Source organism: Ambystoma mexicanum, chromosome 2p (assembly GCF_040938575.1).
Source record: "Ambystoma mexicanum isolate Mex_15411 chromosome 2p, UKY_AmexF1_1, whole genome shotgun sequence".
NCBI lineage: Eukaryota > Metazoa > Chordata > Amphibia > Caudata > Ambystomatidae > Ambystoma > Ambystoma mexicanum.
In genome coordinates this window covers 876,093,178-876,108,311 of record NC_090923.1, presented here as the reverse complement: position 1 = coordinate 876,108,311, position 15,134 = coordinate 876,093,178, and the positions used below count along the sequence as shown (strand labels likewise).

General features: G+C 44.9%; 1 protein-coding gene across 2 annotated transcripts in view; it reads left to right on the top strand.

Moving 5' to 3' along the window:
* POLR2I (RNA polymerase II subunit I) overlaps positions 1-15,134 on the top strand; it is a 506,951-nt gene that overhangs the window by 33,642 nt on the left and 458,175 nt on the right. For both annotated transcript variants that reach the window (XM_069644564.1, XM_069644566.1), the window contains exon 2: positions 8,003-8,057. In XM_069644564.1, the coding sequence (XP_069500665.1) occupies positions 8,003-8,057 (55 nt within the window). The remainder of the gene's footprint in view (positions 1-8,002; positions 8,058-15,134) is intronic.

Here is a 15,134-nt window from a genome sequence, read left to right as displayed (position 1 = left end):
ATTGTGTTTAATGGCCATGTTAGTGACGGCTTCTATGAAAGTGTCTGTGAAGGTGTTGGGGTCGTCTATAAAGGTCCCCATAAGGAGGGGTTCATATTGTGGGTGCCATATTGTTGACTGGGGGAACAGTGATATTGACGCAATGTTGCAACTTCAGATGTATCTAGCGTAATTCATGAGAATAGGATATGTTACGTTTAGTGTTACTTTGTGAATGCGCTCAGCAAGATAAATATCCAACCCGCTGATAAAATATAAACATAATATAGGTGTGGTGTGCCACGTAGAGCCTTGTAACTGGCCAACAAGGAGCTTCATAATGTGCATGCGAGAAAGGAGATGTCTTGAAGAAACCTCTGGAGAGGACGCAGTAGTTTTAAACCTGCATACACCGACATACATTCAAGGGGGTTTTAAGGGATATATGTTTGGGACAATTGGGGCACATGGGGAATGTACAAATCTGTATGCTGCAAGCTCTTTTATAATTTGGGCAGACCATGCAACCAGGGTTTGCGAGGTGAACTCTGTGTGACTGGGAAAACTGGTTTAGCAAGGTGGAACGGCAACGGGCTGCTGCAACAATATTGGGGAGCTTGTTATTTATTGTCCAGGGGAATCTGCCCATCTCTTTGTGGCCGAGTAATAAACCTGGTGTGAGGGGACACCTAAGGGCAGAGTTGACCAATACTTTATGGCTTTCAATTATTTTCTCAGGTTGTGTCCAGACGCCATGCATGTTGAATTGGTAATCATTTAGATTGGGGTGTAACGAAGACACCAGCAAGTCTGGGCGGGTGAGATAGTTATCGTGAGTTAAAAGGGAACTTTGTTTATTCCAGCCCCCCTGCCCCTGCCTCATATTGTTTGAAGTATTTTTGCAAACCATGTACATCACTTCCGGGGTTAGAGATCCCAGGCCAGCTGGTACTAGTAATGAATTATGTTTGTATGGGAATGTTTCAGAAGCCTTTTCATTAGCCAAAGGGGCAAGTAGGGATGGGATTGTGTGAGGTTTGGATGTGAGGAATATCCTTTTTCTCATTGGGTAATCTCTGGTTCTTAGAGCCCGTATGGGTTACTTGCAGTCCACAGAAGAGCTGGGGGTAGATAGATCTACCTTCTCCTTAATCTTCCCTAGTATACCCTTACCCAGCGGTCTTTCCACTCGTTGATTGGCTATTTGATTAGAATTAGGAGGAGTTAAATTAGGGGTTGAGATAGGAGCCAATCTCGCTTTGGGTTACAACTTCTATGACTCTTTCGATTACAAGTATGTTCTCTTCTATTTTGCCTGCCACTTTTTTGAAGTATGAATCTAGGAATGATTGGGTGTTCTCTCTCGCTTTTCCAACCTGGTTCTTTGTTTTCTTTTTTCTTGAGGGCCTAGATGGGCTTCCTTAGCATTACACTTTGCTATCCCCTTTATATCTTAAAAAATATCATGGTATCAAAAAATATTCAGAGATTCACTTAAATTGTGTGATTAAAAGTGTATATACCATGTACTCAACTACATGTATGCATAAATACCATGCACGCCTAAACATATTTACTCCTATACTTGTAGACATAAATATTAGTAATTGTTTCTTCCCGCGACCCGTAATTGTGTATGGTCACTAGACCCCGAATGATATATATTCACAAAACCCTAAAAAGGCAGTGATATTAGGTCAAGGCAATCTAAGAATAAAGACATCAAATGCCTATAACAGATACTTATGAGTTCTAAAATAATGTAATACACTTCTAAAAAATACAATATAATAAATAGCCCAGAGAAATAAAGTGTCCAATCACTGAACACTTGCTGCAGTGAGTACATAATCTATATCGGAATCAATATTCTAGACAAGTCCAACACAATCGGTGCTTTCGTGAAAACAGAGAAGGGGCTATTTTGTCCCATCAGGAACTAAGAAAAGACCAACAAACCCTATGCAATATACAAAAATCTTTACCCAGGGAGAGGAATGCTTGACGGGTTAAGGAGCTGCCATAGTCTGTCTCTTCTCCCCTCTACCCTGGTTTTCTTCTCCCCTCTACCCTGGTTTTCTTCTCCCCTCTACCCTGGTTCAGTAATGTAGCATGCAAATGGCATCCACTGATGAAATGTGGCCAACTAGATACTAGTGATCCCACTGGGCATCAACGCAATGGTAAACAATCCTTAGTGGGAGTCTGCACATCACCTGCGTCACAACCATTCGCAAACCGCTATTGATCACTATTCCTTGAATTGCGCCAGACACAAGGCAGCTTTAGACCACTGTCGGTACCCGATAATTAGTCCTTCAAAACCCTGCAAACAGTCAGATGCTACGTGCCCAGTGCACAAATTAAAAGACCAATGAAGTGCTGGGCGCCGTCACCCTGAATTACAAGGGCTATAGCCAGGGCTTTAAGTGGGCAGGCTCTGAAATCTCGTTTTGAGGCAGGGCCCTGCCGGGGCCCACTAATCTGCCCTGGCAGCCCCGGCCACTTTTTTTTTTTTCTAAAGCCTGAATCTCTCGCTCGTGTGCTAAAGCTTCAGGCTTCAGAAAAAAATGCCATAATGGTGGCGCCGCACCTGCGAGGCATCCCTTCAAGCAAGAGATGCCTTTGGGCGGCGCCAACATTATGGAGAAAATGTGAGGCCGCTGGAAGCAGAAGCGGAGGCCTTGTTTTCTAAATCCTGAAGCTCCCGTGCATTCTCGGGAGTTTGTCTTCAGAAAATGGCCTCCGCTTCCAGCGGCCTCACCCCTTCAGCCTTAATGGTGACGCTGCCCCTTCCCAGCTTGCGATGGCCAGCGTCACCATTGAGGCTGAATAGGCGAGGCGTCGTCCCCTGCCAGGTAAGCCTTTAGAAAATAAAGGCAGAGATCAGCACCCTCTCCCCTAGGGAGAGAGGCTGCTGATCTCTACAAAAGGCTGCTGATCTCTACAAAAGGCTCCTTGGCAGGGGTGCTAGTAGCCCATTGAGACGGGGCTTGTCGAAGGGGCATGGCCTTACGGGCCAGCAGGCGACCTCCGCCATTAGGCCATGCCCCCTTGATGAGCCCCGGCTCATTTTGTAGTTAATGTTAAAGGATATTTAAAGGATATTTGTACCAAACACTATCACCACCGGAGTGGTCCCCTGGCGCTCTGGCGGCTCTGAAAAAGGGAAGGGGGGGTAAGTTAGTGGGAATAAGCTGGACAAGTGCAAGAGAGCAGTGATGTGCTGTTGTCAACCTCAGTCCGGTGGGTCCGTGGGCTGGGCTTGGGTTGTTTTACAATCGGTAGTCGTGTGCTGTTGTGCGGTTTGTTTTTTTGTTGCAGTGTAGTGAAGTTTGTGCAGATTGTTGTGTTGTAGGTTTGTGTTTGGTTAGAGTCTGAGAGGTGTATGCAGAGGGTTGAAATTGTTAGTGGATTGGTTAATTGGCATTGCTGTCCTATCATTCACTATTCCATCTGAGTGTGGCACTTGCTAATCTTCAATATCCTATCTAGATGCGAGGTAGGTTAGTGATCGCGTTTCCATCTAAGTGTGGCGCATGCTAACATTCACATTTCTATCTGGGTGAAGTTAAGAATTCCATCTAAGTGTGGCACAAGCTAACATTATTACACCTGTCTAAATGTGACGGATGCTAATCTTCACAGTCCTCTCTAGGTGTGGCACTTGTTAACATTGGCAAGTATATTAGTATTTAATGCAAGGCAACATTTACAGTCCAGCCATGAATAGATTTAGGCTGGTGGTCACAAATCTCTCTAAATGTGCATGGTGTAAGTCTATGGCAGGCTATGTTATGGATAGGTAAAGTAAGAGTGGCGGGGGCTTTCTGGAGTAGAGTAATTGCTCTACACCCCACCCATGGCACACTTACAGTTTTTATTGGTGTCTATTAGCTGCTGGCTTCATTGCTTCCCCTGTGGACACCTGCAGACACGTCTTGGAGCTGCCAATGTAGGAGCCGCCCTTTGCCTTGGGGCCCTTAGCCCTGAGTGATGATGGGAGTTTGGAGTCCATGGATGACGTTGGATTTTCAACTCCTTTGGTTTTCCATCAGGATTTCAGGTGTTTTGAGTCAAAGGTGGAGGTGTGAGTAGAATGGAAATAGGCCATCAAAAACCTGGATATTAGGGGTTCTTCTCATGGGAAAGGGTGGGGGAGGGAAATACTGCATCTTCTCCATGGAGTCAAAACATCTCCCTGGTAGTTATCGCCTCCCATTTGACTCAACCCTCCCACCCCCCTCTCATATAACTGCCATCCCCCAGGGTCAGGCAGCAGCTGCCGTCCCCTGGCCACGTGGAAGGAGGTAGAACAAAAAAAGGATCCAACAGTAGGAATCCTCCCGTCCCTTGCACACTATCAACAATCCGCAAAAATGGTGTTAAAAGGAAGGAGGTGGGAAATTCGGGCTCCACTAGATTCATCAGACCATACTTTATTGCAAGATGTGTTTGTGTGCAGTGTACTTTATTACAGCTCCGCTCCCTTCTTAGAGGGCACAATGATCAGCCACACAAGCATTAGTTGGGATCCTCAAGAGAAGCACTGCCTAACACAATTTAAGGGGCCTGGGGGGGGGAGGGGTCACAAGCCTCCACTACAGTATTTGTAAAACATCTCCCTAACGCACTTCACACTAAAAGTTGGATGGCTGTTAGAGCTAGGGAGACTGTAGCAGGGCAAGCGTCTTTTATAGTCTACACAACAGCAGTAAGGGTGACCTAATGCTATAATTTACACACACACATCCTGAAAACCATGCAATGTTTTGGTTACTTTCCCATGAGCTACTTGATCTGATGAGTGCATGTGGTAACGTGAACTGTAATTACTGGCATTTACATGCACACATATGCATCATGGACAATGCAGTTCACAATTACAATACACATGCTGTTTAGGCAAGATTTTTCTTTCTGCAACTTTCCTGCTGTTAGAAAAGATTTTCTTTTCGGTAACTTTCCCTCCATACTTTTTGAAAGGAAGTAACGCTTGCCTTTTGCTCAGTGCCATGGGGAAACGGATCAGCCCCCCCCCAGACCACCAGCACTGGGAAACTAGGTTTTCCCCTTGAAATCTTGTACTTTCTAACACTGCACACAGCACCCTACAGTGCAGTACTATGGGGACACTCCTGCATAACTCCAGCTCTTCACACAAAGGACCCTTGGATACCTTAACACGTGCTCAAAGACAAGCAAGTAGAAGCAGGTAGATTTTTGAAGTGCCACTTAAGGCACTGGCTATAGCCACTTGGAGGTCTCACCTCTTGGTCCTTGCTATAAAGCTTATGGTCGGTTCTGACTTGGGCTGGGTTGATTTTAATTGAGAAGGCTGATTTTTAAATAGTAAACTAATACAGAATAACTTCAGCATCTGTCTCCTCTGGTGGCAGCAAGCCCTTGTCCAGCCTGTTCGATCTGCACAATATCCACAATGAAAAGCAAAAGGCAGCAAGGGGCAGCCGACAAGCAATGGAAAAACGGCTTGAATAGCTCGCTCTCGTCCCTGCTTCGCTCTGCAAAGCGTAATAGGCTTAAAACCTCACAGGTGGTCGGGTGCCTGGGACCCAGCCCCTCCTCCAGCAAGTGATAGAAATCAAGTGCTCAACAGCAGCAAGAACACCCGCTCTCTTCCCTGTTCCCCTCAAGGGAGTTAAAATTAGTTTTCTCTTTTTCAAGAGTAAAAGTATGCGACATCCCGTGAGCAAAAGATTAACTGTGTGGAAATGATTATCACGTGGCATCGGGCCACATCGACACAGAAAGCTGGTGTTTCTCAGACTTAACAGATAAAGGCCAGGGTCTGGTAGGACACACACCGTCCCACAAATAGAGCAGATGAGCACTAATGATCTGAGGTTCACTTGCATGTAATGAAAAGGTACAATGGAAGTATATGCTTTTCAATGCTTCACTCGCACAGAGCAAGTCCGCTTGAGTAGTCGCCCCACAGACTTGCCCAACAGACAGAAAAGGTGAATTGGGACAACCTCAGTACAAGCTTTCATCGTGTGGAACAGATGGAGTGAATCAGTACAAGATAAAGCGAGGGAGAGGATTCCCACACAGAGAACAGATTAGGAATCTGTATGTGCAGTAGAAGCCTCTCTCATAGAAAACAAGTGTAGCATAGCCTTCAGAAGTGCACTCCCCAATCTTGATATAGAAAAGGTATACCATGGATCTCAGTAGATCATTCTTTCCTCAGATAGAACAGGAACGTTGTGGGTCTCAACATTGCAAGATTATCGCATTAAGAACAGATAAATCGTGGGTCGAAGCAGTGTAAGTTCACCCGAATAGCGAAGAAGCTGCATTGGGTGGGTAGGTGCAAACACTCTCCCTGAAGAGGTAAATGAAGGTCCTCTGCATTGCACGCTACACTTACATAAAACTAAAGCATTATAGGCCTCAGCAGCCCAAATTCCTCATGAAGAACATGCCCAACATGGGCCTCAGCAATCTAAGCTTTCACATAGAATAGGTACAGCATAACCACACGAGTGGGAGCACCACCGACATAGAACTTAAACAAACAGTGAAGTACCTCGGCAGTGCATGCTCCTCATGGATACGATAAGAACTGGCCTGGATACATAGGCTAACTCGAATCAATAAAGGTCTGCCTAGTAGGAATTCATAAAACCATAATTGGAAGGAATTTGACCGTAGAACAACAAATGTGTGTACCAATTCCCAGCCAATCTACAGCTGGTTACATTTCTAAAGTTTGTTGCATAAGGGACTGTTAATATCATACAGGGGGATAAGTCTCACAATACGACTTTGATTTTTCCTCTATTTAGATGTGGACGTTTTATATTTTCTGTATATTTTTAAATTTTGAAGACCAAAACCAACCTGGCCAATTACACAGTAAAGCATACATTGTTTTGTGTGTTTTTGAGGATCAATAGCAGAGTTGTCTTATGATGATTAATGAAGTCTAGCACTAATAGTACTTAATGGTATGCCTACGTTATGATGTAATAGGGTAGAGAGGAATGGGCCCAATGCTAAATTTATATATAATATCTTGGTCAAAGGTTGGCTAGACAGTTAGCCAGTTCACCAACCTCTAAAGGATGTAAAGCTTTTGTCTGATGTAATAATCAGTGCTTCGCGGTTGGAGGACTCTGCACAAAGCGATACAAGAATTATCAGTACAGGGACACACTTTTTATTGAGTTTCTATTTCAATTAAGAATGCAACCATTTTATTTTTGTTTGTTTGGGAACAGCGATTGGACTAGCTGGAGAGTCAGGTTGTACATGTTTTAATTGTAGTCTTGTAGAACCTGTGACCCCTGTGATTGGTGTAATGACAGTCACTCACCCGTGAGTGCAAGGGACCTGCTTTCGCTGGTCATTTATAGTACCATTTACCAGAATGACTGCAAGTTCAGGTTGAAACTAGTGATTGCATACTTATCTGTGTCCCCACGTAACGTTTTATGGTATTTTACACACTGTGAAAAATAACTCTGCTGGAGTGTGAAAAGGTGTGCTTGAACTTATGAATAGTACCCATCATACACAAAACAGAGTTGTGTAGCAAAAATGTCTGGCATCAAACAATGTATTACATTTGAGGGAAACCTTCTCCAACGTAGTGTGTCTGAATACACCACACAAATGCATATTGATGATTGATGCACCCAGCACAGGGACTCTGAAAAATACTTTTGTTCAATACAAGCTTGCTTTCACTGAAAAACGCATATTGTCTTTACAAAGGATACTTCCCAATTGTAACTAATGCTAGGATCCTAAAACGCCGGGGAAATAAAAATGCATAATGCCTCTGTCTGCTCCATGCGCACCCGCCTGTTTACCAATAAAAGTATTTGAATGGGTTCTATGTAATTTTGACATATTTCCAGTCTTTCTTGTCAAGAATGTGGTGTGTTGTTGACCTGCTTCTCCAATTCCTCTTCTCATATCTGTACGAGCATTGGTAAGAAAGTATTAATATGCTATGACAATTTCCTTTAACCTTGCTTTTCTTTTATTTCAGTAACAACATGTTATATCCAAAAGAAGATAAAGAAAACAGAATTCTACTTTATGCAGTAAGTTCTTCAATATTCCCTGTCCGTCATTTAGTGTTTCACTTAGTGTTGCACGAGATATTGGAATTTGGAACATTTTTGTTCAGGCAGGGCGTCATGGGAGCATCAGGAGCCACAGATACACATGAAAATGCTTTAGTCTTCTAGTTGCAGGTCACAGGAACATGATAGATCCCAGCAGGTAAGTAGTAGTAAGAAAGGTGTGTACATCCACCGGCACACCCTCTTTGCAAGCCATCCTCTTAGCAGTCACACATAGGACACCCAGCAGCTCACTCACACAGAACCTTTACATCATACATGGAGTCAGGGGAAAACAGGGCAGCTAGAAAACGCAACAGTTTTCCTTATTACATCTTAGATGAACATATGCAAAGAAAATAATTGGGAGATTCTCAGCATTCTATATCATTGTTTTTAATGGGGTTTTTATTATCATTATTATAAAGCCAAATGCAAAATTAATATAGCTTTTTGCCTGTCCTAAGTTATGCCAACGATGAACTGATAGCCAGAAATACCAAGTCTATTTAATATCTTGTGGAAGGGTACGCTAACGCTCTAAAGGATAATGTTAAATGTTATGTAATGTGTTTCTCTATTAAACAGCTGCATAACCCATCGATCTTTTGGATGGGCCAAAATTGAAGGTCTCCAAACAGTTTGAATGCTTTTGCGTAACCTTTGACTGCTGGCTTAACTGGAAGGTGAACCTATTGGTGAGAATGCGGAAAATGAAACTGGCCTCAGGATGCATTTTTAGATTTACTAAAAATTACCCTCCCCCGCCTATGCTAACAATATATAGGAGCAAGAGTGTGGCAACAGGTGTCTATGGGGTATAAGTAAGGTAGAATGAGTTAAAGTTGTTTCTCACACGTCTGTTGGATGTGCTACCAACTACAGCACCTTGCATTACTTGCCTGCTTCTCTGACAATTTGAAGCTCAACCTGTTTTGTTTTGGGTATCCTTGTGGTCGAACAAAGAGGAGAATCTAACTAAACTTTTGATTAAACATCTCCTGACTCTTGGTAACCATTACAAAATTGAGTGGCTCTTCTACATTGAGAGAATTCTTCTAACCGTGGGTTTATTAGACGGTTTTGTTAATCCCTCAAATCTCAATACGCACTTCAGGAGAGAAGTCAAAAGTAGGCTTCTTACCCGCTGGAATAGCAGAAGGGAGAACATAAACATTAAGTTGTCTGTAAAACAGTACTACTTCTTTTGCCACCCATATGGATGGCCATGTACTTGAATCGAATGACCAATTCCTATCGTAGCTCACTCTTGTCTCAAGCCAGACTAACACTTTTCAAGTTAAGGCAGTCGCCTGCAACTTGTCTGGCACAAAACGTGCAATTGATAAATGCTTTATCATTGGCAAAGTCGAGAATTTGGCACATTTTGTTTTGCCCTTTGTATAATGATTTATGGGGGATATATCTCCTGTCTATACTTAAAGGTTTTGGCCTAACTTATTGGAAACCTGCTTTCTGGCTCTTGTTGAATCCATCTGACCCTATTAGTGCCTTCAGACTTGCATGTTAAACACAGCATGCCTGGAGGGGAAGAATCCTATTGCCCACTTTGTGAGCTACAACCTGAAAGCATCCTGCTACTCTGTGAATCATATCAGGTTTTTGATTAGGTCAGGTGTGTGTTTGTCATGATCAGCAGCTCATCCTCCCATACAAACCACCCTGCGAGACACATTATCTAGCGTCCTGTGCATGCTGTCTCTCTGATCGAGGAGTGCCTCTTGTCTCTGCGTCATACTCCTGTGGCACAACCTTGAGCTGACGGAGCTACAACCAAGATTGTGTTTATCTATTGGATCTACAACTGTCCGCATTCCCTAAACGCTTGAAGCTCCTACATGCTTGGAGCATCTGCTTCTCCTCAACGACTGCTACTACCAATGTTGGGCCTAGTCCATGGTCTTTCCTCTCGCATTGAATTATTGTATTCTGCATTTTATCATGGACTGTTCTTGTCTTGCCTCTCATCGTGTGAACCGTCTATCTGTTGCCAGCGCCCACCTCTTGTCATAGGATATTCATGATTATGTGACTTTGGTGTCACTTTCCCTCATTGTTGATTGATCCACTCTTGACCTGTGTGGGACTGTTTGCTTTTGTGTGTCGTCTTACACTCTAGACCCGTGGGAAAACCTGGGCCTGTCTGATATTTAAAGTTTAGCTGGCCTGCTTTCCTCTCCGTGTACAGATTGATTTGTGAATGCATCATAACATCTGTTTTGTTTTGTCTTTTATCTCTGTTTTTTACAGTCTGGTGTTGGAATGGTGCCTGTTAGTTCCTCCCCACAGGAGTGCATGACCAAGAGTTTTCTGGTAGTCCTCCCACCCTTCTAGCACGAAATAGAGAAATCTGCTCCAGAGAAGGTCTCTCTTCCCGATATCCATGCTAAGTCCTTGCATCCAAAGTGCCCTCCTAGATCCGAGCATAGGGCAAGAGAGAGGGAGAAGGGGGGGGGTGGACTCCATGCCTTGGAGTGTCGTCTTCTTTCAATACCCATTCCCTGTCATTTAGGAAGCAGTGTAAACAGTCCAGGGACCAGAGGGTGAGTTCTGAGGAGAAATCTGCCCCAGCCCTGGTGAAGGTTGGTAATATACCCACTTTTCACACTCCTTCCTCTGTTCCTCTTTGGCATAGGTGGCTTTTTTGCAGCCCGCCGTGTCCTGTTAGGAACAACCCACCTGAATTTACATTAATGGGACTGCACAGACTATGGTGTCTCCACTGCACGCATACATACCAGTTATCACCCCTCAGTGCTGTAGTAGCTACAAAGCTGACCTCATTATGAATACTCGTACCCCTCATTTGTCTCCAGATTCTGTGGTGTGAATGGGCAAACAGCCTCCTTTGCTCAGTTAGAGTCCATTTTTTGCAGAGGTGGAGGGGGGCGACATTTGAGCTACTGCTTTCAGTAGGTTTGGTCTGGATGAGGTGTTCAACATTGTCAATCTTTGCACCTGTCTCTACTGGATTAGGAAAAGTAATTTCTTCCAAAAAATGTCTTCGTAAAAACTATTGTAAATGTAGGGACATAGAACCCGAAAATCCTGGTCCTCTGTGAATCCTATCCTTTTAGCTTTGATCATTTGAGTTTAGGGACATGAGCACCAGTCTAGATCTTGATGTGACCACTCACCTGAGCAACAAGAGTGATACTAAAAGTTATAGCTGCAGTGGATCTATGTGATGCATAACGATCCTCTGACATCTGTCACCTCCTTGAAGGCTTTGATCCTACTCCTCCTTTGGAGTCTTGTATGCAAACTTTGCATCTCTGCTACCCTGTCTAACACTCTGGCTACTATCTACAGGACCCATGGGCCGGTGCCCCCTCTTCCTATCCGAATGGGCCGACCTCACCTCTTCTCTCCTGACCTCTACCTTTTAAGCTTCTCCTCCTCTGAGACTTCAGTATCCATCTTGACTCTCCTGATCCAGCCTTACCCTCCCGCAACCTCAGACTTTTTCTCCCTCATCATTCTTCCCTCTGGCCCCACTCACTCAGTCGGGCACACTCTGGATACGCTCATCTCTGCTGATCTTCACACTCTCACTCTGTCTCCACCCCTCTTGGTCTGAAAATTCTCTCCTCTCATTTGTAGCTCCAGGGATCCCCAGCTAAGTCACTGCCCGCACTGCCAGCCTCCTTCTCAGTCATCGGACTGATGAAGCGAGTGTCAGTGGCCGCCTCTTTTATTCCCTCTCCACCCCTGCTATTGACCCTCACTCGGTCCTTGCTAACCTTCACCTCTATATCTCAAACACCCTTGACATCCTTACCCCTGCCATGAGGATCTACATGAAGTCTGCCTCCAAGTGCAACAGTTGGTATGATTCCGACCTAGCCTCGCTGAAAAGTAAGTGCAGAGTTGCGGAACGGAAGTGGCTGGCCTCGTGCATATCCTCTGACAAGCTGGAGTCGCCTGCTCCAAAGGCATTACAGACTCTCCATCCGGTGCAAGAAGCGGGCCCGCATCTCTGGGGTGACAAACAAAACGTCTTAACTTCAGCAAGGAACTTGCCAATCCTACTGCAGTCTCTACTTCTCCTCTTCCTTCCCTGGCCCTCTGTATGGCTTTGGCCTCACACTTCTCAACAAAAACTCAGGACATCCTTTCCTTACTATATTCCCTCCTCCAGCTGCACCTAGGCTGCCCTTGGCCCCTCTCTCTCCATCCCTCCTACTCTCCTTCTCTCCCATCACACCGGAAGGGGTCACTAAGACTTTTTGCTCTATGAAAGTCTCCTCTAGAACTTTCCAGGGCAATATTGCTGCACATGCTCCCTCTCTGGCTGAGTTCTGCAATCACTCTTTTGCCACGCACAGTTTTTGGTAGAGAGCTGAGCAGCCAGGCTTATCTCGAATGTGAGCAGTGCAAGTAGTTACACAGAGGTCTTTCAATCACAGTGGTTAAAGTAAACACTTATACTTAAGGTTTCTTGGTAAAAACACATATTCATTTATTACACAATCATTTAGAAAACATTTCACTAGAAGAAGGCAAGTTAATATAAACCAATACACTTCAATACAAAATTCTAAGGCTTTGAGACAGTTTGAGCTCCCCTGAAATAGGAGCCAACTGGCAGTTCAGTAGTTAGAAGGGAGCAAAAGGCACAAGGTAAGTAAAATAGATCATATATACTTTTTAGACATTGCAAATAGCTTCAGTTCACCAGAGGAGTCCAATTCAAGTCAATAGGCCAGGCCAAAGTCAATGGGCTAGTGTTTTGGATAGGAAATAACAGTTCTTTTATTAAACGGTAAAGTCTTTGCGAAAGTTCTTAGAAGTAGTTTAGGCGAAAAAGAATCATATGTCGGGTCACAAGCGGATTAGGCATGCAAGTTGGGAAAGTTTCACGAACTTTCACCGCGAGAGTGGCGTTCTCTCAATCGGGTTGGCACAGTACCTTTTATGTGAAGAAACACATGCTGCTGAAGTCGTACTTCGTGGAAGGTCCTGCAGAACTCGCTGTTCCTGAGCCTTAGTCGTGGGGACAAGAGGGAGGGTGTCGGCGGACTCCAGCACTGCACGGGATCGTTGAAGAAAGCAAACAAAATGGAGTCACTTCAGTTCCAGTAGCTGTAGATTCAAGAACACAAGCTGGTGTCCCTCTCCCTGGTTAATCTTAACCAGCCTTGAGAATGGTATCCAGGTGTCTTATGAGTTGGTTGGTCCCACCAACTCAAGGGAAGAAGCCGTCCTTGAAGGAGCTTCTCTGTCGAATGGAGTTTGGCAATTCGGACCTGCAGCAGGGCTTCACCGGGCAAACCAACGGTCCAGGAGTTGCAGCAGCTGTCTTCTTCCAGCTCGTCTTCGGTTCTTTCGTTCCAGTGGTCGACTCTGCCTTCCAGTCCTGGAGACTCACTTTTTAAACAGTTTCCCCCCATAATTCCAGCCTAGCTGTCACTCACCCAGCAGTGTGGCTGTCCTTGCCGGACAGTCAGCCAGCCCATCACGCCAGAGTGCATTTGGGCCTCCTAGGAGACTAAGCACAGGGCGTTTCGGGCACCTCCCTCACTTCCTGCCCACCTCAGACGCAAGAGGCGGTCTTCAGTCCTAAAGCCCACCAAAGGCATACGGACGAAGGAACCAAACCTGGTTTGGCGCGCAGATATAAACACTAGAAGGACCTTTCCAAAAAGAAATGGCGAAAAAAGACCACCGGGACCCGTTTAAACAAAGGGGCTTAAGGTGCCATCTTGAAAAACATGGCTCCTGTGATTTTTAGCTACCGGTGTTCAAGATCGGGAATAATTTATTTTATTTATTTATTTAAATTTATATAGCGCGCAAGTAACCCATGGGCATTGAGGCGCTGTTACTTGCAAGAGCTTAGTTACAGGCAAAGAAGCATTCATCAGTACATTATGTATTCAACAGGCATAGAGCTGCTGTTTTGGTTGGTACAGTTGGTCATTACAAACAGTTTATGCACTGGAACATAGGAGATGTATTCAGCTGGTGCGAGGAATCTTATGTGAATAAGATGGTTTTTATGGATTTGCGGAAGGTGCAAAGGGAGGCCTCACCTCGGATTATAGGAGGTAGGGCGTTCCAGTGAGTGGGTGCGAGATATGGGAAGCTGGAGCCGCCAGCTCTGGCTTTTTTTACTAATGGCACAGAAAGCATGTTAGTATATGGTGATCTGGTTGGCCTCGTAGTAGAGACGGGGTGGATCCTTTGGGAGAGGTAGTCGGGGGCAGTAAGGTGAAAGCACTTGTGAGTAGTGTCAGCGTTTTGAAGATGATCCTTTCTTTTATTGGGAGCCAGTGTGCTCGTTTTCTGGCTTCCGAGATGTGTTCTCGTTTGGCAATGCCTTGGGCTGCCCGGAGAGCGCTATTCTGAATGATTTGTAACCTCTCTAGGTTTTTGTTGGATGTACCTAGGAAGAGTACATTACAATAGTCAAGCCTAGATCCAGTGATGGCTCTGGCTATGTTAGTGCAGTTCTCTTTGGAGAGAAAGGGCCTGACTGCGTTGATTAGTTTGGCATGATATGCAGCTGCAGAGGCTATAGCGTTGACTTGTTTAACCATGGATAGGTTGGAATCTAAGTAGACGCCAAGTGTTTTGACTGATTCTGAGACAGGTATTTTGATGGAGTCTATGGTGAAGTGACTGAACTGGGAGTCTAGATTTTTCAGCGTGTCGGGTGAGCCTACCAGGAGGAGTTCAGTCTTGTCTGAGTTGAGGCATAGTCCATTGTCTGCCATCCAGGCTTGGATGGTGTTGTAGAGTTTGTTGAGGGTCATGGAGTCAGTGTCATAGTTGCCAGTGAGGGTGAGGAGGATCTGTGTGTCATCAGCGTAGTTGGTGTATGAAATGCCCATGGCGTCAAGGATGAGAAAAAGGGGTCGTGTGAAGATGTTGTAGAGGGTGGGTGAGAGGCAGGAGCCTTGGGGCACACCACAGAGTATGATAGTAGGTGAGGCGGATGCTAGGTCCGAGAATACTTGCATGGTTCTGTCTTGTAAGAAGGAAGTGATCCATGCTGTGGCTTCAGGGGAAAATGTGGCCGTAGAGGAGAGG